The sequence below is a fragment of the Periophthalmus magnuspinnatus genome, chromosome 7 (genome assembly GCF_009829125.3).
Source record: "Periophthalmus magnuspinnatus isolate fPerMag1 chromosome 7, fPerMag1.2.pri, whole genome shotgun sequence".
NCBI lineage: Eukaryota > Metazoa > Chordata > Actinopteri > Gobiiformes > Gobiidae > Periophthalmus > Periophthalmus magnuspinnatus.
Window position 1 is genome coordinate 18,755,858 of NC_047132.1, and position 22,739 is coordinate 18,778,596.

Below are 22,739 nucleotides of genomic sequence, written 5' to 3' on the forward strand. Positions count from 1 at the left end.
TATATTACATTTTGCTTTTGTCACACAATTTTCTTGTTGCTTTCTGCCATCTCAGGGTTACATCAACTTTGGGTACAGGTTAATGGGGCTCAGATTACAATAATAGATTGTAACTGCACAAAATTAAAGGGTCATACTACTTCTGCTTCGGTCTGAACAGAGCCAGGTGTCAACATGTCATGAGTGCTTCTGATTTTCAAATGAGGAGTCATTGTTCTTCCTTCCCTTCTTCCACTCTCACTTTAGCTGCAGCTTCAGGACATTCAGGCGGTCTAACATGTACATGGTCAGGTGGTCCTGCTGTGGAGGTCTGTATTGTGCTAAACATCAGTGTGACCTTCTTTTTCCTGGGCCTAGAGTCATTAACATTTGGCTGAGGAGGTGAGGTCAACAGCACAGGGTTGGAATTACATTCTCCACCACCTCCTGCAATCAGCTCCTTAGAGATTTCACAAGACTCAGTCTGGAGGTCTGGCTGCCATCTTGTGGGGACCACCTTTGGGCTCTTCTTCTTCTGGGACAGATCACAGTGTGTTGGTGTGCTCTTGTTACATGTGAGGACTGCATTAGGTGGAAACGCTCCTTTGAAGAGTAGGACAAAGTCTTTCTGACTGGAGAAGGGAAGGATTCTTTGTCCACGTCGACACTTGTTAAAGATCTCCAATGTCAAGTCTAGAAATGCAACAAAAGATAATATACATAATCTCAATTCTACAAAACTTGGCATACAAACAAAAGGTGGATTCAGTGGCTTTGCTTTGGGACTGAACTTAGACACACAAAAAGAATCCTGAACATGGGAACCAGTGAATGTTAGTCATGATTCATGACCAACATTGACCCATTCAGTTATTTCTAACACTGGAAACAATATATCTGAACAATATGGACCGATGATCATATTTTTATTTTTATTTTTTTCAAATCAATCTACAAAACTTTTTATTTACATATTATAGTTTGCCAGTGTATTCAAAACTGACTTTGTTTGAGAGTAGAGACAGGACTCACCCAGAGTCTCGTGGACAATGTTGGGGATGACCTCCTGCAGGACTGAGCAGTTTGTGTGAAGAGCTGGGTTACAGTTCATCTCCAACAGCCACACCTGAAACAATTAATAAGATATTAACAGAAGAGTTCATGGGGAAAAATATATACAATACATTTATCATAAACACCCACATTAAAGTCCTCATCAATCATGAAGTCACAGCCAATCAGGTCGAAGAACCCCAGTCTGCAGTCCAGTTTGGCTTTAGCTGACAGGAAGCACTGGGTCATCATTTGCTGCATACGTTTCTAATTCGACATGATGAGGTATTAGAAAATGAAAACATGCACACAAAAAATGTTACGGCATGTTCATAAATGGGAGCAATTTCCAAGGCTTATAGCCCAAAGTCAAAGTGAATTAAAGAATATATGAATGCACTTATGTATTTGTAAAATAAAGTATTTTTAAACTATTTTTTAGTCTAATCATCTTCTCTTTTATTTGACCAAAAAGCAATGAGCTCATCCATAGCTAACTCATCTGGTTTGAGAACATCTATTATTACAGTGTAATTGGTCCCAGTGAGACTCACAGTGAAGAGGCCTAGCACCCAGTCCCTGGGCAGGCCCTTAGCAACTGCAACCCTGTCATTTACGTAGGCGTTAAAGCTATCCATGGACCACACTGTGTCCTCCTTCAGCTGGCTATACAGAGGGTTCTTCTTCTGCACGTACTGGCAAAACATGGACAGCAGGGGGAGCACAGACATACAGATTAGGTACAGACCAGAACAGTGAGTTTTCTGCTTTTGTGTGCACATTTAATCAACCATTATCTAATTAGAATTTAAACAAAAACAGTATTTTTCCATTTTTTTTGAGGATGGGATGTGCTAGTTGTAAGCTTGCAATTATTACTGTTTCTGTGAAAAGTGAGATCACAAATCCTTTCCAAACCAAAATAAACTTTGCATTACAGTAAAATGAAAGGGAAGGGGAATCAGTTTTGCACTTATGCATACTTTGCATTTATGTCTATGTAGTGTGACTCTGCCATTTCATTCATGTCAGTTATGCTTGCCTTTGTACTAGCAACTATTTCTAATTCTCACGATACCATGGGTGTAATAACTAGACGTGTATTGGCATTACTTGGTTTGTAAGGTGGGTTGACATGTTGTTGGTGTTTATGTCATAAAGGTCACAGGTCAGGCGCACATAACCGTGCCGAAAGAAGACTATGTATGGAGTGGTACAGGCAATGATCAGGTAGGACCGCACATCAAACTTCCTGCCCTTTAGAAGAAGAGGGTTCTGGATGTATCTGCGTACAGTAAAACACATTTTACCATGACCAGGTTAAATTAAAACAGTTGAAAAATCACATGTAAATTCAAATATTTGTACTTCTGGACGATGTACTTCTGTGGCTGCCGGTGGTGGTGCAGTGTTTTGTGATTAGCCTCTCCATCCTGTAGTTTGTGTCTGAATGCACTCACATCCTCTGGGCTCTTCAGAAGAAAGATCCCTCGCCCTTGATTCAGGCCGGTGGGTTTACAGATCCACATGTGCCTCTGGTTTTTGCTCAAACCTAGAAATGCATAGAACTTTATACATAATTACTGAACATTAGAATATGTTTACACGTTCCATATAGGCAACTTCTAAAGGTTTTGTATGTACTATAGACACAAGTTACAAATATTGTTTTTATTGTTTCTTTTAGATTTTGAAGGTCACAAGAAGGACTATATGAAAACGGGGAATGATTCCAGCTAAAAAATGTAGTGTAAAATGATGATGTTAACTACTGACTATTGGCATACTAATAATGATATGTTTACCTTAGCAATAATCTCATTCTTGACGTATAACAACATTTCCATTGTTACAAACTGTGATTTAGTGCTAATTATATCTTAGCGTCCTCTAGAGTGTCTGCTTGTTTGTGCTCAGTCCTGCCCTCTACTGACTTGTCTCCAGAGCAACCCCTGTTCCTGTGGTGACTTTATCAGAGCCTGAAGGGAGATGGAGCTCGTTATTTTCCGTGATTAAACAATCTCCATAGCAACAGCCTCAACAATGGGGTGGATAAACTGTAGCTCTGTCTCAGACCATTGTTTGGTTTGTTCTGCCACATTACACAATACACACAACATAGGTTCAGTCATACCAGTGGGGGTGAGAGGACCGACCTTCCTGCAGTGAGAAAAAGGCTTCTCTCTCTTCTCTCATGTCCATGCGGTATGTGGTCGGAATAAACTCATCCATTTGAAGTCTTCTGCAAAAAAAGCACCAAAACCAAAGAAATCTATATTTTAAAATGTATTTATTTTAAAACTATGATTTACAACAAAGACCTTTCATGTATACATTTTTTCTCTAGTGGGCTATTTACCCTCTGCATTAATATGTGTTCAGTATTAATCATGTGTCATTGAAGGGTTCACTCAGTTCTGATATCTGGGTAATCCTACAAACAATCAGCTGGTTTAGTAAAGGCACACTATTTGAAGATATTTTCATCCCATTTGTTTGTCCTAGATCTAAAAGGTAAAAGCAAATGCTCTGTAACTGTTCAAACTACTTTTTTCTTAGACAATCTGTTGAAAAGATTCAAACATACAGAAGAATCTGAAATGTTCTGTATGTGTAAACAGTACTGAATATACTGTTTATTTGCCTAGAGGTACAAACTCTATTGTTTATTTCTACATGAAAACCCATTTTACCTGATGCCTTGACCATGCTTGACTTTGCTGCTGACTCTCTCGTACTCCCTGAGGCTGCTGAGAAGGCCAATCTTTGTGGTCAGAACGTTATTATTTGGAATCTGGAAAATTAACTGTTCACCTGGAGAGAAATGAATATGCTACTGCAAATTATTGTTATTAAAGAATAAAGAGAAATTACTTATTGTAGCTGCACAAATAGGTAACATTAAGGATAACATTATTTTAGTGGCAGTGTCACAGTCTTCACCTGGTCTGAAGTTGCTGTAGTTGGCTGGGGACCTGGACTCACACCACTTGAGTCTGCAATCTTCTCGTTGTTTGTTATAGATCCTTGTCCAGCCTTTGCTTTCACAGTAACTGCACACACTGAAGAAATAACATAACTTAAAGACCAAACTATTTACTATGTCTGAAAAGCTTGTGAAGATTAGTCGCACATATCTGCTCCATTTGCTCCTCCAAAGAAGTAGAAAGGCCCACTCTGAGGTTTCTCCAGCTGTCCTCTCTTGACTGGGTAAGAGCTGATGGTTCTGGCAAGAGGCCATGTACGTACTGCTCTGATACACACAGATAAGCCTAAAACTATAGACATAAACATGGTAAATATTAAAGAAGAGTAAAGCTTTATAAGGATACTTTATCTCATTCTTTAAATGGCCCATATTACATTTTTTTAATCTACGTTATTATGTTGTTTCCTCATCACTAAGATACCCAGACTTGTGTTTTGGTTCATTTACACATGTTTAACACACAAACTCTGCATGTTTAGGGTGAGTTCTTCTCTCAAACAGAAAACACTCTATCCCACCTTGTGATGTCATGTGGTAATACAGGAAGTGCTTCACTTTTTAAACTCCATACACCTTTACTAGTTGGAACACAGAATTTTGAGCTTTGGAGATGTAAACAGACAAATAATAAAGGGTTACTCAAACATGAGTGAATGAAACAAAACAGAGTTCCAGGTATGTATTTGAGGAGGTAACAATGTTCTAGCATGGCTTAAAGCTCACAAGAGTCAATTATGTGTAATATAGGACCTTGAAAGGTAGATATATTGCTCTGTAAAAGTAAAGACAGTAAATGTCTTTTTGTGATGCTTTTTATTTTATTCAAATAAGATTAAACAGTTTAGAGAATGTGCCAAATAACTGATTTCATTCCTATTTTTGACTGTAGTGTTATAAGATACTGTATTAATGGATTTCAGATTCCTTTTATATGTAACATTTTGGCAATCATTATCATTTGAAACCCAAAGATAAGCAAACGTTTTACTGATTTTGCATTTAAATATCCTCCAGACACACCTGACGTCCTCTCTCTCCTCACTGGACTCACAGGTGAGCGTTCATAGCTGGGTCTCTGTCCATGAGCCTTTTTAGCTGATGATATCACTTCCTGTCCTATTTGCGGGTCAGGCGGACAGGACTGTCCCATTGCTGAGGCAACCTGGTGTGGATGCTCACAGCCCCCCTCCTCCAGCTGCTCTTGCTCTGCTGCACCTGGTGACATCACTTCCTTTCCCGTTGGTGGATCAGGTGGTGCAGGCACCTCCTCCTGCTCATTGTTTGGTGTGTGGTTTATCGGCCCCTCACACAGCTCATCCTCTCTGCGGCCTGCTGACATGGCTGTGTCACGGCTCATTACCGTTTTCAGTCAGAGATCTGTGCTGTGGAATCACACCACATAGAACAAGTCTGTGAGCTGTATTTACTCATCTCTATAACACAATACACTGCCTGATTTTATTTCTAAGTAAAATGGATTTGATTCACAACAGAATTTAAATACAAGCATAGGAGGGGCCCGATGAACTCTGTCTGATGCAGTTTGGAAAGAACTACATCACATTTAGATTTGACTGTATCTTATTTAGCTGTAGTAAAATAAGTCTAATTCATCTTAAAATTCACACTCTCAATTTGTCATGTTTTATGAAATAAAAAAAAGAATTACAGTACAGGAAAAAAATTGCCAAGGTTGACCACAGATAATGATGATGAATGTGATGATGAATCAAGGCAGGGTGAGAGTTCGGTGGCTGTTAAGTTATAATCTGGTACTAGCATCTCTGCTTTTATGCTTAATCTATTTGTACATGATCCTGATAAATAAATAAATACAATGTTAGTTCAACAGCCTTTTACAGTTACTGCCCTTTTGTTATATTGCATATTGTGTGTATTATGCACATTTGACTTTTTAAAGTAATTTGGAGAATAACATTTTGGGATTTTAGAATACTGTACCGTATTACCATATTTTAAGTTATTGGATCCTTTAAAACCCCTATGCAACATAACGGATGCAAATGTCCTTTTCTCCTTTTCCTTAAAATTCAAAGCTGCAGGCCAAAATACTGAAACATTTAAGTCTGATACTTAACAGCAGAGTTACACACATGACATCCAAAATAAACCACTCACCTGCCCTTGCCCATCTAAAACCTAGTGTCCAAAATACAGCGGACCACTGCCACGCTGATCAGACAGGGGAGCTCATAGGCTCGTCTCATTGACCGCAGCCAGAGCCAGGACACAGAAGGCAAAGCTGCTGGACTGCTGTAAACACTCACTGGTTACTAGGGTAATGGGACCCCTAGCAACAGAGGCCTCTTGTAGATTCAATCTTACAACAGCAGTAGGACAAACTAACGACTCAAGATTATGTATCCTGCCTCAGCTATGAGTTTTGGCCTCATCCAATATTAACTGCCTTTAAGCCGATGCCTATGGAAACATGAGAGAGCACTGTCAATCCAAATCCCACCACCCTATTATTGTACAACACAATGTAGTTTGAAACAGAATTTCACGTGTTAAAAATCATTACTTCTCTTCTCAGGGATTGGCTCACAATACAGTTAATCATATTGCCTGCTGCCAAATACATGGAAGGTATGTGGTTGAGCAACATAGCAGTTGTTGACTTGCATTGGCAAATCCACTAATCACCCCATGTCTGAGAGCTTTGACTCATGAGGAGACACCCAGGTCCAGCCACAATTGGCAATTATTCATAATCTCTCGCCTTCCTCTGACTGGCTGGTAATTGACAGGGAGGGCGCCTCTAAGGCCCAGTCGAGGTATAAACGTGCAATTACAAATTCAGTGGAAGAAACTGTCAGCAGCATGCACTCGAGCAACAGGTTCATACGTCAGGTGTTCCACTGTGTAAGAAAAGTAATCATGGTCTGCCTTAGTAGTGCTTTTGTTGTTGGAAATATTTAGTGAAGTAAAAACATTAAATTAAAAAATAAATATATATATATATATATATATATATATATATATATATATATATATATATATATATATATATATATATATATATATATATATATATATATATATATATATATATATATATATATATATATTTATTTATTTATTTATTTATTTATTTATTTATTTTTGCAAAAATCTAACTCTAACTACATTTGAACATTTGAACATGCACCAGTTTGATGTCCTGCAGTGTGGCACCTGTATTTTCTGAGAGAAATATCATTCTAATTGGTAAAAATATATTGTTTAAGATGGGACAGTTCATAATGATTAAACTAGCACTATAGACATATCGTAATTTATAAAAAAAATTAGACATGTCAAATTTGTTGTGAATATCCATGCAGGGAGACAGGAGAGGTTAAAATGTCTCAAATTAAAAGAGCTACTAAAAAAAATATGTAATTCTTGTGAAAATGCTTCCTTACAATTCTTGTAGAACTTATTTGTTTTTGAAAATATTTTTTATATTTTGCTACAAAGGCATGTCACACTGCAGGAGAGAAAAAATGTGTTACACCCCCAATGTCAAGTACTCAAATAAAACAAATTTTGACTTCAATATATAATTCTATGGTGTTTATCTATGTTAGAACTATTATAAGAGCATATGGTCATATTAAAGATAAAATTTGTATTGAGCATCAAACCTTCTTAGTATCAAAATCAAGATTTTGATCTTTAGTATTGTGATAACACTAATTGTCATGATCGCATCAACCCAAAACACTCACCATAGCTTAAAAATCTTCTACCTAAGGCAGTCCTGACCAAGCCCAGCAACAAAATCATGGAGATGGATCCCTGGGCGCTGCACTTTGGCGTTGCACTTTGGAGCAGCACTTTGACGCTGCACCCTAGTGGTATTGACGATACGTCAAATGCAGAAGACAAATCTCCCTACTGGGACAATATAGTGTACCTTAACCTTACATTTAATTAATTTGAATTATAATAATGTTTTTTATAACTCTTTCAATCTGAATGTGTTGCTGGTTAACAGTTTCTTATGACAGGATGTAGCCACAAACAATAAAACAGGTTTGCCATGCAGCTAACACTCTGAGTTCTGGGTGACAATATGAAGCTCAATATAAAGACAGTATGTGCTTAAATATAATGCATATTTCAGGAAACAAGCTTTTAAAGTCAGGCATGCAGACGTTTAAAATCCAAAATTGACCACTAAAACCACATCAAGCTGGTCTAACTGGTTTGAAAATCTGGATGGGCTTGCTTAGTCCATCCTCTGTGGTCCTGAACAAGATAAAGAATAAATTCTAACATGAAACTGGGAACAATAAGAGTAAGAGACACCAAATTTTGTCAAACCAAGCAGAGAAGCAGCCAGTTGGAAATGCTCATGTAGAGAGAGCAGAGCAGTTAGCAGCCCGCTTTTATTCCTTGTTTATGAGCCATGTTATGTTTCCCAGTCAGCCACACCTTGATAAAAAGTGCCATCTGATAGACACAGTGTACAAAGTGCTGCGTAGGTGGACAAAGACATAGGGTTTGTTTTACAGCCCCGTTGACCTGGAGCTTCACCATCTGCCAAGAGCCTGCCAGCGCTTCTATTGAACATGACAATGCACACATGGAAATATTTCATGGCATAAAATCACAAAGCTAATCTATGAAATCTGGTCAGGAAGCTTCACTGAAGATAAGAGGAATAATCACATTCAGAAACAGGAACTTATCCAGTTCATACTGGACTTAAAGGGGACTAATTAATAATGATAATCAATGTAATGTTACTGTACTTTCCCTTTTTATTTTAATAACAATAAAATTCCTTTGGCTACTTTTCTTTCAGGAATCACCATGACCGAAAAGTCAGTGCTATTTGAAGATTGCAAAGTTCACAGGATTTGTACATGTAATAGTTATGCCAGGTTTAAAACAGGTTTATGTATGGCGGCCATGATTCATTGATGCCTTCTGCTTAAATGTAGTTTGTCTGCTACACGCTCTTAGCCATGGAGACTCGCCCATTCCCATGTCATCTCAACTGTCTATTCCACCAGGAAACGCTCAGCAATTACAGGGATGCAGCCTGCAGCAATGGTGTCCCTACACAACCCATTATTTTCAGGGATTCTCCTTGTCAAAGTGTTATAGTGGAAGGTCTGGAGTTAAGTTACAATGTAAAGAAAGACTGTGCTCAATAGGGTCTCTCTGTGTCCCACTATTCATGATTTCCTTACAGAATTACACTGGCGAAGGAAGGGGGTACAGCACGTTCCCAGGGTCTGTGTGTACTCATTCACACTGGTGACAAACGCACAACACAAAGTCATCAAATTTCACTAAAACCCAGTTGACACCGAAACTCAACATTGGAGTCGACAATAGCTTACAGGTTAGCAATCAGTCATGTTAATCAGTACTAATGGGGTATAGATTGGCTGACCTGCTCTTATGCTTTCCCCAACAATAAGTAGCCTAGGGATTTATTTATTTATTTATTTTTATCCTTGAATAGCATATCTTTGGCATGTTAGGTAAATATCTTTTAGCAGATAACTTTTAGCTGTGGAGAGAACCAGTAGCAGTGGTTCTGAGTAAAGATGGGAACCAAAAAGATGTTTTTCTTTCAATTTGATGGGTGTATAAAGGATGCCAATAGCTAACTGATTCTGATATCACCATTTACCTACAGTATAAAATGCTGTTTTTCTTGTTTGTATAATATGCCTAGTTGATATGATTCTTTAGGTGCAGGCAGAATAGGTTTTGAAGTGCACAATTTCTCAGTGGAAGGAATAGTACTTTCTTACTTTTTTATTTGTAGGCTATTACCTTTGTAGTAATATAATCATGACAATTGGATCAGCTGGTATCAAATACTGGTATCATCTGACGTATTTCAAGTTAGAATGTAAATGTAAAGCAGATGTAAATCTCTTTTCATAAACTTGACATGGTGAGTTTACTACCTGGCAAGAGCACAAACTGAGGAAAATCTTCACATCCTCAGTCTCGTCACACCTGGAACAAAATGGCAATACTCAAAGGGTATGTATCCAACACTGCTAGATTTCTCTTTCCCCAGCTATAAAACTGAATACTTATAAAACATACTGCTGACATTAAAATTTAGGATAGATGATGTTAGAAGTCAACAAAAATAGACAGCACCGATTAATTTAATGAATTTCAGATACCTACTATAGCTACATGGTAGTTAGCCTTTTCAACACTGGCAATGGAAATCCAGTCAAATCAACACAGAAGTTGTGATTAACGTTCACACCACTAGACTGGTGGCTGGCGTGGATCTATTAGGGTGATAGCTATAACGTTAATTGTTATGCTAGCCTAGCCTATGCTAAAATAAATACAATGGAGCGAAGCTAATGCTAAAGCTAATGCTAAAGCTAACTGAACAAATGTGCTAAGAAGAAAGTCTTTTACCCATGGATCATATTCTACTTGCTTGCTTTTACTTTTCTCAGAAATACCTAAACAATTTCTGACTGTGCTCTTAAATATAATGTGGGTATGTTGGGGTCAGCTCTATGCTCCCACATCCTGTACATGTCAAATTAATGTATTGTTCAAAACTCATATGAAATATTTATTTTAGTTTTAGTATAATTTTTTGGGTGATTGCATTTGTTGATACACTCCATCTATTAATATCAGGTCAAATTTGTCTCCTCTCATTTTGTATTATTTATTGTTTAAAAATCAAGTTGAACCCATTAACTGTATTTTAGTATTTTTGCAGAGAACCTCCAGCTTTGACATTCGCAGACGAGACGTGTGAGATTATGTCGGGTTTCTTCTGTGTGAAGCTACCCTCATGCAGGAATCTAGTCTGACTACACCAAGCATGCACAGACCAGTGCAGGAATCTTCTCCATGCTCGCTGCCAACCAGGAATGTGATAGAATGTGTGACATCACAGAGGTAATCCACATCAGCCAGACACACTTCTGTTTGGGTAGTTGATATAAATATGATTTAAAAATGTTACATTAGAAGTACATAAAAATGCATAGAGAATGTAAAGCCAAACATATACAGGTTGTAAAAGGTGTTTGCCCCATGGGATGCCTTAGAGAGAAATATTATAGCACGCGGAATGCATCAAATTTTAATAGGGTTTGAGTCTGTCATTTCTAATCGTCAGTGATCAGCTTGGGTCTTTTTAACTGAGAGGTCTACTATCAATCCTCTTTGAGTAAGGTCTTTGAGTTTGGAAGAAGGAATTTGACTTAATAACGTCCAACCCTGTAGTCGAGATAATCCTAATATCTAGACTATTGCCTAATATTGCATAAAGCCCTAAGAGCTTGTAAACCCAACAATTGTTTGGAGTATAATTGAATATTTTATACATACTACACTCTATTTCTTTATTCTTTCTCTGGACTACTTTCCAAATTGATTATTGAAACCACCTGAGCTGCTGAAGGCTGAGGAAAGCTTAGCTCACTGTTACATCTTGGTCAAAATGTCCATGCTCACCACCACAGAAAGAATGAGATAAGAAATACGGAGTCTTCTGAGATCAATGAAGCCTTGAGGCACAACGGCTGAATGTTTTTTGTATTTGTGAACCAGTTGATAAAATCAGGGCTGCATTTAACCAGTCAACTGAAGCCCTGAGCTAACAGGCCTAATTATACAGTGTGGCTGTACAGTATCTGTGCGCTCCTAGGACAGTATATAGGGACTATGATCTTAATGAAGTATACTCAGGTCTGTAGACATCCGCACCTGCTCTATGTAGCCACAGTATATTTACTCCAGGGCTGGCAGTGAAAACATGCCTTGTACTTGCAGTTGCCATGCTAGCTTAGCTTACTGCTGTAGAGTGCGGTACAATGAAGGCTTAGCTGATGGGGGGGACTTCATGGGTAAATCAGGGCATTTAAAAAGAAGCTCTGTTCACAGGAAACCTGATCCATACTTGACTTGGGTTTGGCATTCCGGTCTGGCCCGGCAAAGACTTCAAACTGACCACAGAGAGATCTACACAGCCAAGATTCTTAAACATTTATAGTATTTAAAATCTTTATTTTAAGTTAATCCATAATAAATGACGTGTACTAGTAAAATGAAACATATTGCTTTGGTACAGAGATGCATATTATTTTTAGTTTGAAATTTTTTTATTCTTACAATATAGTAGAGTAGAAAATTTTGTTTTCAATTGAAATAAAAAAAGAAGATAGAATGCTTTTTATAGTATTTTTTATTTATTTATTACATATTCAGAAATCTGTACATTTAAGATAAACATAATCAGTACAAATATTAAAACAATGACATAACTGTATATTGTTGTTACCGAACCCTTCCACCCCACCCCCACTTTACAGTGCCTTTACAGTTCAGAGTAACACCATACATAGAAAACAGTGCTTATGTATTCTCCTGGATTTACGCTCAATATGAGAAACTCTGACTCATGTCACATGGAAGAACACCCTTCAATCCACCATCTTCCAGTGCAAGGATCATAGTTCCATAGTCAACATCACACCATCTGTCAGGACTATAAATATGAAGGTGTCCCTCTACTACCCTCTGTCAACACAAAGATCCTCAGTATATGAGCCAGAGAGGTGGAAGGAATAGAGAAGGTAATGCCATTTAATGGACGGCATTACCAGACAGTATTAGACAGCGGTAATTACATCTAACCTTGTCTGGTAAGACGCCTATCAACAGGCAGAAGGTGACCTCTGAGATCTGACCTGTGCAAGGAGGAGAGGCAGGTGGAAACAGAGAGTGTAGCAAAGCAGACAGCAGTCAGACCCGCTCAGACACCAAAACAAAGAACAACTTCTAAAAATAGAGCAAAATTCTAAAAAAAAAGAAAAGAAAAAAAAAAAGAAAGAAAGAACTGACCATTTAGAGCATATTGTTCAATCTTGATATCATGCTTAACCTTATCATTTTGAATTTGACACACTGTGTTCAGGTAGGATGTAGCAGTTGTATCAGTTTGGATGTGACAAATAGTTATAGCCTAGTTCATCTTGCATTTATTTATTTATTTATTTTGTAGACACACACAGCAACTCATTTAATTCCCCACATTGTTTTATCCAGCTTAAGCTAACTTCCTGGTATCTATGCAATAGACAGGCTGATGACCTCTTCTGAACCTATCTTTCAGGGAATTTTCCTCACAACTACATACATTGATGTATACTTACAGTATACAGTACAAATCAGCTCTTAAACGCCAATTGCAGATGAAGAAAACGTAGTTTAATGTTGCTTGGATAATAGTGCTGGGTGGGCAAATAAAGGCGCGGCTCAATATTTGCGAGTAATTCTCCTCCTTAAACAAACACTGGGGCTGTGCAAGCGCCACATCTGTTATTTGCCTTTGTTAGTAATGCCTGTTTAAAGGCTTCAGCCATTGAACTTACATCGCTGTCCAGACATATACTCAAAAAACAGCTAAATATCAGTTTGTAATACTGAGAGATAGGTTGCTTAGTCTACAATTCATAGTACAGCCCCCTCAGGTGACTCTGTGTGTCAGTATCAGGATGTGCCACGCAGGTAAGTCAGTCCAACCAATCACTGCCAAACAACACAAAGAGAACACTATGGGTGGGAGGGAACAAGGAAACGGCGCCCTGCAAGACCGGTGGAACCATCAACTGACTGCTATTCTTTAACTTGGGCGGGGTGGGGTTAGCCATATCACGTTTAAAAAAGGGAACATGGGAAGTGAGCAAACAGATTGAAACGTAATAGCTGACCTTTCAGGGTAAGCGTGCATAAAAGACATAAATCCATACATACTAAATATAAAAATAAAATGTGCTAATTACACGCAAACTAGTTTTTCCAGTACTACGCTTGCCTTGAACAACTTGTAGTGTAAACACCTGATTTATTTTGTAACTACTGTAGGATTTATGGTCACCCAGGAAACATCGTTACCAGACAGTGTTAGAACAACAGTTGTACAATCCAGCACTGTCAGGTAAGATGGGTCCAGAGAGCCTTTTGTTGTGCCGCTGCTCCACTGAAGGTAACTCCAGGCTAAGCTAGGAGGATGCTAGTGATGCTCCACGGTTGTCCTGGACGCAGTCAGAAGATGGCTATCATCATCATTACCAGGCAGTATTAGAGAAGAGATATGAAATCCAATGCTGCCTCGTAAGATGGAGATAATCACCTGGATATCAGTAAAAGACATAAATACTTTACTAAAAAGGGTTGTAATAAATTGGCTATTCTTACATACTTTTGCTGAAAAAAGGAACTCTTCAAAAGATTAAAGCTTAACATTTGTAAATTAGTCTTTTGAAAGTTTTGACAGACAAACAATGAAAATATTTTCTGTCTGTTAAAATAGGAGGCATAAGAAACCTTCTGTCTAGCTATGGTCCAGGTCATTCTGTTGGGTTCCTTCTGGTTTTTCAGTTTAAACTCGCTGTCACAGAAGACTGGGCCACAGTAGTTGTTAATAATTGCCCAAACCTGTTCCGACTGGTCGAAATCTATGGCACCACAAAGCTAGGAGGGCTGCTTTTCACACAACACATGCCGCTTACTAATTTCAAACTTCCATTCCAAAATGACAACAAGCCCAAGGCCTTGAGGCTGGTAATTCTGTCTGTATCTTTTCATATCCTCTCTAACACTATTTAGACAGAGTTTAGGGTCTAATCAAGTTTTACTCTTGTATCAGTGGAATGTTTTATAGGATGAAGACTTAAAAGCCATTTTGGTGGTTTTCCGTTGGTGGACCTCTTTGTGTTTGCCAAGTGATGAAAGGCTGATGGAATGCTGCTCAGCCCGACCTGAGCTATAGCCGTGTGTGCAGAAGGTCACTGAAACAGCACTAGCTTACTGAATAACACAGCTCTTTCACAGGTAGGCAGTGTAAAATACTCTAAACTGTCCACAACATAATGACATTATTGTTAATGATTTTACCGACAACATGCCACACTTAGCATACAGTGACGAGTTCCAGTGAATTCAACAAAGGTGTCTACTATAAACCAATAGAATTTGCTTTACTTGTATTAGTAAAGACGTAAAAGTACAAAGACATAATGTTAGTTTCGAAAAGCCTGGTCCTTCAAGCACTGCAGAAGTAGAGCACGGGGGGGAGGGAGAGAGAGAATAGATCAGGATGAAGGTGGAGAGAGAAAACAGAGAATGCACCTGTAACCTTACCGTCATGAAAAGTACCCCAAGGAAAGAATGTAACGCAACCAAAGAAAGTGTGGGGTGGAGGCAGACAAAAAGAGAAGAGAGGGAAACAAGGTCTTGAATTTCCAGCCCACTGCCTGAGAACGCGGCGTCTTCCTTATGGTTAGGCAGGCCTCGTGAAATGAGAAAGCCAAGCAGAGCGCTCTCCCAACTATTTAGTTAATCATCAGCATTATAAACCAGTGCAGCAGCCTTCTGAAGAAGAAAGAGCACAGGAAGAGAAAGAACGAAACATATTAGAACAGAGGATTAAAGCAGGTTGTAAAATGAGTACCTCATCAAAGCCATCTATGACCAGAGACCTTTTCTCTAAGTTAGCTCTCAAGCCATACTCCAAGTGTTCTGCTGTAGGAGAGTGGGCTGTGAGGTTTCCTAGTGCTCCACTATCAGACACTAGTGGTGAGGTGTGCTCAGGTAACTCAGCCCCCTGTGTTGGAATGTGACTCCGCTGCATGAGAGGTGAACTACCCCATAGGTAAACTGGCCTGCCCCTTAATCAATACTTGTTGCCTTTGTGAGAAAACAATGTCAGGGAAACCCAAAACTGTAGTTAAGTCCAGAGCTTATATCAGCGCCACCTAGTGGAGAGTAAATCAGGACCAACCTCATCATGATGCACACGTCATGATGCTTTGGTGCCTACGGTTTCAGCTACTGTATAGGTCAGACAGATTCAGATTTACATTATGCCCCCTCCCCCTTTGGTTTGCAGTGGTTATTTGTTTCATCAGCTTTTCTGTTTTGAATAATTTCAAAGTAGTAATAAAATGTTGAACAAATTTGGTTACCAAATATAATGTTCCTTTAGTTTTGTGACACACAATCTCCATGTGTGAAACAGACATTTTGTTAAAACCACAAATTAATTTTTTTAATATAATTATTTAATTAACAGTTTGCCATTAATCAATCTAAAATTATTACTGCCTAATCAAAAAACTAGCTGAGCATATCTACTGCTATTGCCATTTCTGTAATAATACCCTAGCCTAGCATTAGCCTTACCTCAAATCCCCTGAGACCCGATGAACTTAAAATAAATTACTACCACTTTCTTTTTAGTAAAGAGAAATCTTTAAACAGCCTTGTGCACTCATGTGACACACTGTTTTTCAAGTGTATGAAAGAAATGCACAAATGTTCCCTGTCCACCAATCACAGCCCTCCACCTCAGTCTGCACTCAGCACCGTACAGTAGACGCTAAGGCGACATTTTCCCTCCACTTTGCCCTCTTCCTAAACTTGTGCTAAGATGTATAGCCTCGGAGCGGGCTAAAAACACTATCCTTCTCACTTGTACCGAGAAAACAGATAAATCCAATTCTGTCTCAACTTGCAGCCAGACCTCGAAGGCAGGAAAAACTCTCCTCACTCGAAACTTCCTTTTTCTGAAATGGCCAAGCATTTGTTGAATCGAAAAGCAATAGAGAGAAGCAGTAAAAGTTTGGCTAAAAGTTAACTATCTCTACTAGGAAGAGCTGGAAATAGAATAGCATGGACTTGGGCTGTGGTGTGCAACAGGTTGTAAAGGAAAGCGGCTTGTATATTCAGCTCTGAACTCTATGACTTAGCACGAGGCAGCTAATGCTATCCGTGTAGTAAAACGGTGTCATACCATCTTGTGTAGAAGAGTCCTGGTCAGACACATTTGAACTCACAAACAGCCATGTCTTCATATCCTCTGACAAGTCTGGCAGTTTGCCTTTACCTGCCCCAACTGGTCTATCCAGTTTAGGAATGAGCGTTGACTTCTATTGTCTTCCCTTCTTTCTCTCCGCTTAAATAGAGCTGGAATCTGATACACATTATTTTCGCTTCCCATCGAAACTAGCTGGGCCCTTCCTATATCAGAAAACAATCGCCAAAGGCTTCTCAACGTGACCTAAATTGTTTTACGAACGTTTCCTGTACCTCAGCAATGGAAAAAGTCCTTATCCCTATGCAAGCAACAGGTTGTGACGTCAATTTGACTCTTTAAGATGGAGACAAAGAAGAGATCACCTTAGTGAATTTACCCAGTCCTTTTGCAGGTGCGTTCATCAAGCCAGAAACCCAAGACAAGAGGCATCATTGTATGGGGGTTGTTGTCGCCGCGCTGGCTAGTCTTCCTCTTTCCTGCTAGCGCTGAAGGACGGTCGACCTCTGAAGTGGAGCTCAGAAAAGGAGGAAAAAAGGTTGTCCCTTTTCAGGTAGATGCAGCCGCCAAGCCAAGCCCCGGAACAGACCCAACCAGTTGGAAGCGCGTCACTGCCTCCACGCTAACCAACACAACTTGTTTTTTCCTTCTCCGCTGCTCCTCCTGCTACTGTTCGTCGCTTAAGCTCCTCCAGAAGACAGAGGCTGAGTTTGTAAAGGGCTTGGTTTACATGTAGTCTGACCCCCCTCCTCCCTTCTCCCCCCACAGGTGTAATTTTCAGCTCACAGCCAATCTCCTTAGCCTCTGGCGCTTACAGGTGTGTCCCTCACGCCGCCCTCATCCAATCGTAGCTGGGCCGAAACCTCCCCCCACCCGGGCCTGCTCACCTCCACCCGCCCATCAGCCCCCAGGTACCTTGTTGTGTGTTTTTTATGATGTCAGCTCCAGCTTCTGTGGGAACAACGTCCTCTGTTCCTATTATAATGCACACAACAGCAGGGCCACCATCATCTGCAACCACTGTACACACCCTTCTTGTCCAGGCTGACCTCCCAAAACTCAAAAGGCCACATAATAGTTCAAAAACATTTCATATGGTATAACTTTTATGACCTGTGTAAACCTTAGCCTACTTCTCAACTGCAAACGTCCGCCATAACTTGAAATACCTGCCCTTTGCTCCTTGTCTGCTTTGTCTCTAAAAGTCTATGCCCACCTTCTGCAGTCCTAAATGAGAAGCACAAGTTATTACTATAGCTTATCTACATGTGAAAAGATAAAGTAGGATTAAAAAGAAATAACCCAGCTTAGACATTGAAAGGTGTCCAATGTGTTGGGCTTGTGAAAGTACCTTTTAAAAAATAACAGATTCATTTTAAATGTCCATCTTGTTTAGTAAATTTCACATTCTAAATTTCTTGGCAAACCTTTCAGAGGGTCTGTAGATTGTGTTCATGGGACTCAGCTTCCTGTTATATTACTTTTCACTATTCAAAACATGTAATATTTAGTTTTAAATAGTTAATTGCTATGACCATGGTCCTCATTTTTATGGATAAGTAAGAATTATAATTTTCTAAAGATTATAAAATATACTCAAAACCCTTAGGTTTTAGGGAAAAATCAAATACAATTATTACAAAATACAAATCTCAAAAGAAGTGTTAGTAGTAATTATGACTGTCCTAAACCACGTAGTCATAAGATGAATAAAAGCTATTTTAATATATTACATGTAGTCGCTACATACATGCACTATACATTCTGTTTTATAAACAAAATTACTAGAGTGACAAAACTTTTTCTCACTTGAATCATATTTTGAAGCAGTAATACTTGGGTACAGATTAGATGTGATTTCTCCACCTCTGGGTTGAAGAATGAGCAGGCAGAGTGGCAGGCAGGTTGACAGGTGAACAAAGCTGCTAAGAGTCAGCAGAGCCCGCAGCGGTTTCAGTGTGTAGGCTGTTGGGTGGGGGCACTGGGACGGCCCTCAGGCACAGACCCTAATCCTGAGTCTGGTGTTGGGGCTGCAGAATCTCTCGCTCTCCAGGTGTAATTGTCCAGATTAGACTCTCCACAATGAGCACAAAGCCAGAGCCAGATCCTGTTTCAGGAGGGGCGTGGCACAGGGCAAACTCAGCCACACCGCTAAGATGGAGCAAGCCATTGTTGGACCTCTCAGGCTCCAAGAGGCCTTATGTAAAAAAACTAAAATCTATATTAGTTATCTTTTTTGTTGGTTATCTTTATTATTGAAATACTTTTCTTACATTCTGAGGTTGTTTGTAGCAAGTCATTTTTGTCAAGTCTGAACTTAAAATCACTTGCATACTGCCCAGGAGAACAGTGATCAATTTGATCGCAATGTGATTACATTTTATAAATTGCACAGGCCTAACTCAAACAATGCCTTTTTTCTCAAAGAATTATGAGAGCTTGACTTGATAAAGAAACAACCTGAAACAGTACCTGAAAACACTTGATTTGATTATCTTCATACGATTATCTACATATATAGAAAGGGAGCTAACGCACTGATGAACAACATAATTTTCTTTGAAAGCCTTATAGGTGACCTATACAGTGTTTTGTCATCCACCATTAGGTTGGTCAGATTCTTCAAAGAGGTCAGTTAGTAAATGACTCTCAAAGCTTTGCTTGTTTGGGCCTTTCATTTGCATCCCAAATGAGTTTGAGAGAATGAGGAGCTCAGGCCTGACCTGAACTTATTTGGCTACTGATGCCTATCTGGGCAGCCGGTCACGCAAGGCAGATGGAAGAACATTCATCAGCAGAGCACATGATGCTAGCTGAGACCACAGCTCAGACAACTCAGGGTTGAGCAGTGGCTGAGCTAGTCCCACACTGTATGCCTTTTTAAAGCAGCCATGATGCATAAATTCTAAACAAATAAACAGTCAGGTGTAAGGGGTCATTCATAACCCAGATATAAGCCATATAGCATGAAACGTGATGTCATGATATGTAATATTAAAAGTCTTAATAATATTGTAGTACTTCTGTTTTGTTGCAGCAGCTTGTTAAAACAGCACAGAAAGCTGCATAGATAGACCAGGGTCCTTTACTTTGCTTCACAGCAACAAACATGACAAAAATAATTTAACACTTTGTTAATCTCAATCCTGTGGAATTTGAGTTTTTCACATCACTGAGCATTTATGAAAGACAAAGTAACATTACCACAATACCATTAGCCTTCCTATAATATTTCAATTGATAATGCAACAAGAGGTTTAGAGAGCTATCCTGCTATTAGGATATCATTCCAGCGACACATAATGTACACTAAAGCACTACAGTATGCAACTGGAGCACACACAATGTTTACATGCCTTATGGATATTGTGTTTGGCTTTATGAATAATAACAACATCCCGAATTGTGAATTCTTCCCCTTGCAATGTCCAGTACTATTCTAGCTTCTTCATTTTTAACAGCCAGCAATGTCCAAACTTGAAGCTGATAATAACCAGTTACTGACGAAAATTTATTTTAACAAAGGGACATGATCTAGTTTATATGAAGGGACCTAATTTGGCCTACTTGGTAAATGCAACTTTTATGAACTTTTAGCCATGTTACAATGTTTGTTTGTTTTTTATCATTAGTTATTATATATATTAGAGTTATATTCACATATGTTTGAGTAATCCTGTACTGTCCTGCATCTGGGGCTTGAGTACTCAGAAAATGTTCGTACCCTATATACCCACTTACGTCCTTATACTAACTTGCATTTATTTGAGACATTTGGACTACTAGTCATACATGTATGGTTCAAAAATGTTGTAGCAAATTTTCAACACTAAAAACATGACAATGTACTGCTTGCTATGGTGAAATGTCACAATGAAGAGTATATTATTTGTGCATTTTTAGCAAGAAGTCATTGGTCCTACTTCTAATGACTAAGTTGTTTTAGATCAGTTTTGCAGTTTACAAAGGACAGAATGTAAAATAATCAACTATATGTTATTATTTATGAATAGTTACTAGAAAAAATGTTTTGATCATAGCAGTACCATTTAATGTATAGCTGCTAATGTGAGATATGGCCATATGTGTTTATGTGGAGTGTTGTTTTATCCACCTACCCTTCTGCTCCATTGGCTCTGGATAATTACAGACATTTACATTGTCTTTGAGGAAATTGGTGGACTTAGCCCAGGTGTAATGATAAAGGCCCCTCATTACACGTATCAGCACTCAACCACTGATTTCTACTGTCTCGCACCTATGAGCCCCTCTGCTCCACTGGGACAGAACACATCACTCCCACTAAAACAGGCCAGTGAGATATGCATCACTTTAGATTAGGGCTAGGTCATATCACTGGTGATATAATGTAATAATATAATGTAATATACTATATGGGGATGATAATTGTCCATGTTCTGCAGACAGGTTAATTGCTGCTGCTAAAGCCTGGAGAAACACATTGACTATAGACGCTCGGCAAAGGCTAATGAACACTGATAAAAGATTGACGTGAGATGTGGAAATAGAACTTATAGCTATAACTTAAATAGCCTGAAACAAGTATTGAAATAGTATAGAATAGGACTGCAAGATTGATCGCAATCAAATCAAAATCGCAATACCATCATTTCGTCAATTTCTTACTCTGCATAAACACTGTGAACCCATGTAGTCCATGTTCTGAAATCTCATTCTTGTACTAGTTTGTCAGTTCATATTTCAGTCTTTTTGTCAAATGTTCCTCTAGTATAAACAATATAAATATTATAAAAGCCCCCATTAAACAGCTGTAGATATATGATCAATTATATCGTCATCGCAAATGTTTTCTTTTATATCGTGATAAAAAATTTGAGGCCCTGTCCTACTTCAGATATAATGTTTCATCCAATGATGTATGTTGTAATGTACGAATACACGTCCAGCTCAGTGTGCATATTAGCTGAGCAATAAACTATTCATCAGGCAAATAACTACCTTAGTTAGCCATTTATTTATTTTTTATTTTTGTACTCTCAACATTAGAGTTGGCATATTCTGGACAGTGGTCAACAGAAGCTAGGAAAATTAACATTTTAAAGTTTTTGTAATTACACAAAAAAAAGTCAGACTGCGAGAAGAAGGGTGCCATTAGAGATATCCAACCAATTCAATTCAATTTTATTTTACACACTATTAATCATTATATTATAGACTTTTAATCATTGTCAATTAAAACAAAAAAAAAACCCTATAATTTCCTCTTTCATCCAAAGTCTGACCTTTGGACTGTACAGTGAATTCAACTTTATCTATGGAAAGCAGCAATGACCAAAATTTAGTTTTTAAAGAGAGATTAAGATTATGTTGGGCTTCACAAGGTTTTTGGTAGGACTTTAAGATTAGTCACTATCAAATCACAATTTGATTGCTTTCTTTTTTTTTTTTTTTTTTTTTTGCAACATAATTTGCAATGCAAATAACCTCTGTAGTCTGTAATGTTATTTTGTTTTTTTGTTTTTAATCTTCTCTATTATGGGCCACAGTAGTTGTAGTCTTCTTCTATTACATCATAAATCCAAATCTAATTGCAACTGTCAGAAAAAAAAATACTATTAGGTTTTTGTTTTGTCTTTTAAATCTGGTCGCTTAAGTCTCATGTTGGATTCTGTTTCTCAAACCATGAAAGTCTTGGTTTAAACCTTTAAATTTTCTGTCTAGTCTTCTTTTCTCTCTGACCGGAAGAGTATGATATAGACAACTAGCTTCTACCTTGCATATTGGAAACATGGTACGGCATTGCTGACATCATATTTAGGATATTTCCACAGAATGTGAATAGAATATTGGATGTAAATTTGTGTTATTCTCAGTCTTTCAACAGACCACTGGATGAAA

The 22,739-nt window shown here is 38.5% G+C and overlaps 1 protein-coding gene across 1 annotated transcript; it reads right to left on the reverse strand.

Moving 5' to 3' along the window:
- Positions 1-90: 90 nt before the first annotated feature.
- ttll10 (tubulin tyrosine ligase-like family, member 10) lies at positions 91-17,539 on the reverse strand. Its single transcript, XM_055223157.1, has 12 exons — positions 17,225-17,539; positions 5,042-5,403; positions 4,166-4,310; positions 3,976-4,094; positions 3,726-3,846; positions 3,189-3,274; positions 2,401-2,584; positions 2,146-2,317; positions 1,587-1,727; positions 1,183-1,299; positions 1,012-1,105; positions 91-672 (listed from the first exon to the last, which is right to left on the reverse strand). The coding sequence occupies exons 2-12, from the start codon at positions 5,376-5,378 to the stop codon at positions 209-211; spliced, it is 1,980 nt and encodes a 659-aa protein (XP_055079132.1). The 5' UTR covers positions 5,379-5,403; positions 17,225-17,539; the 3' UTR covers positions 91-208.
- Positions 17,540-22,739: the final 5,200 nt, after the last annotated feature.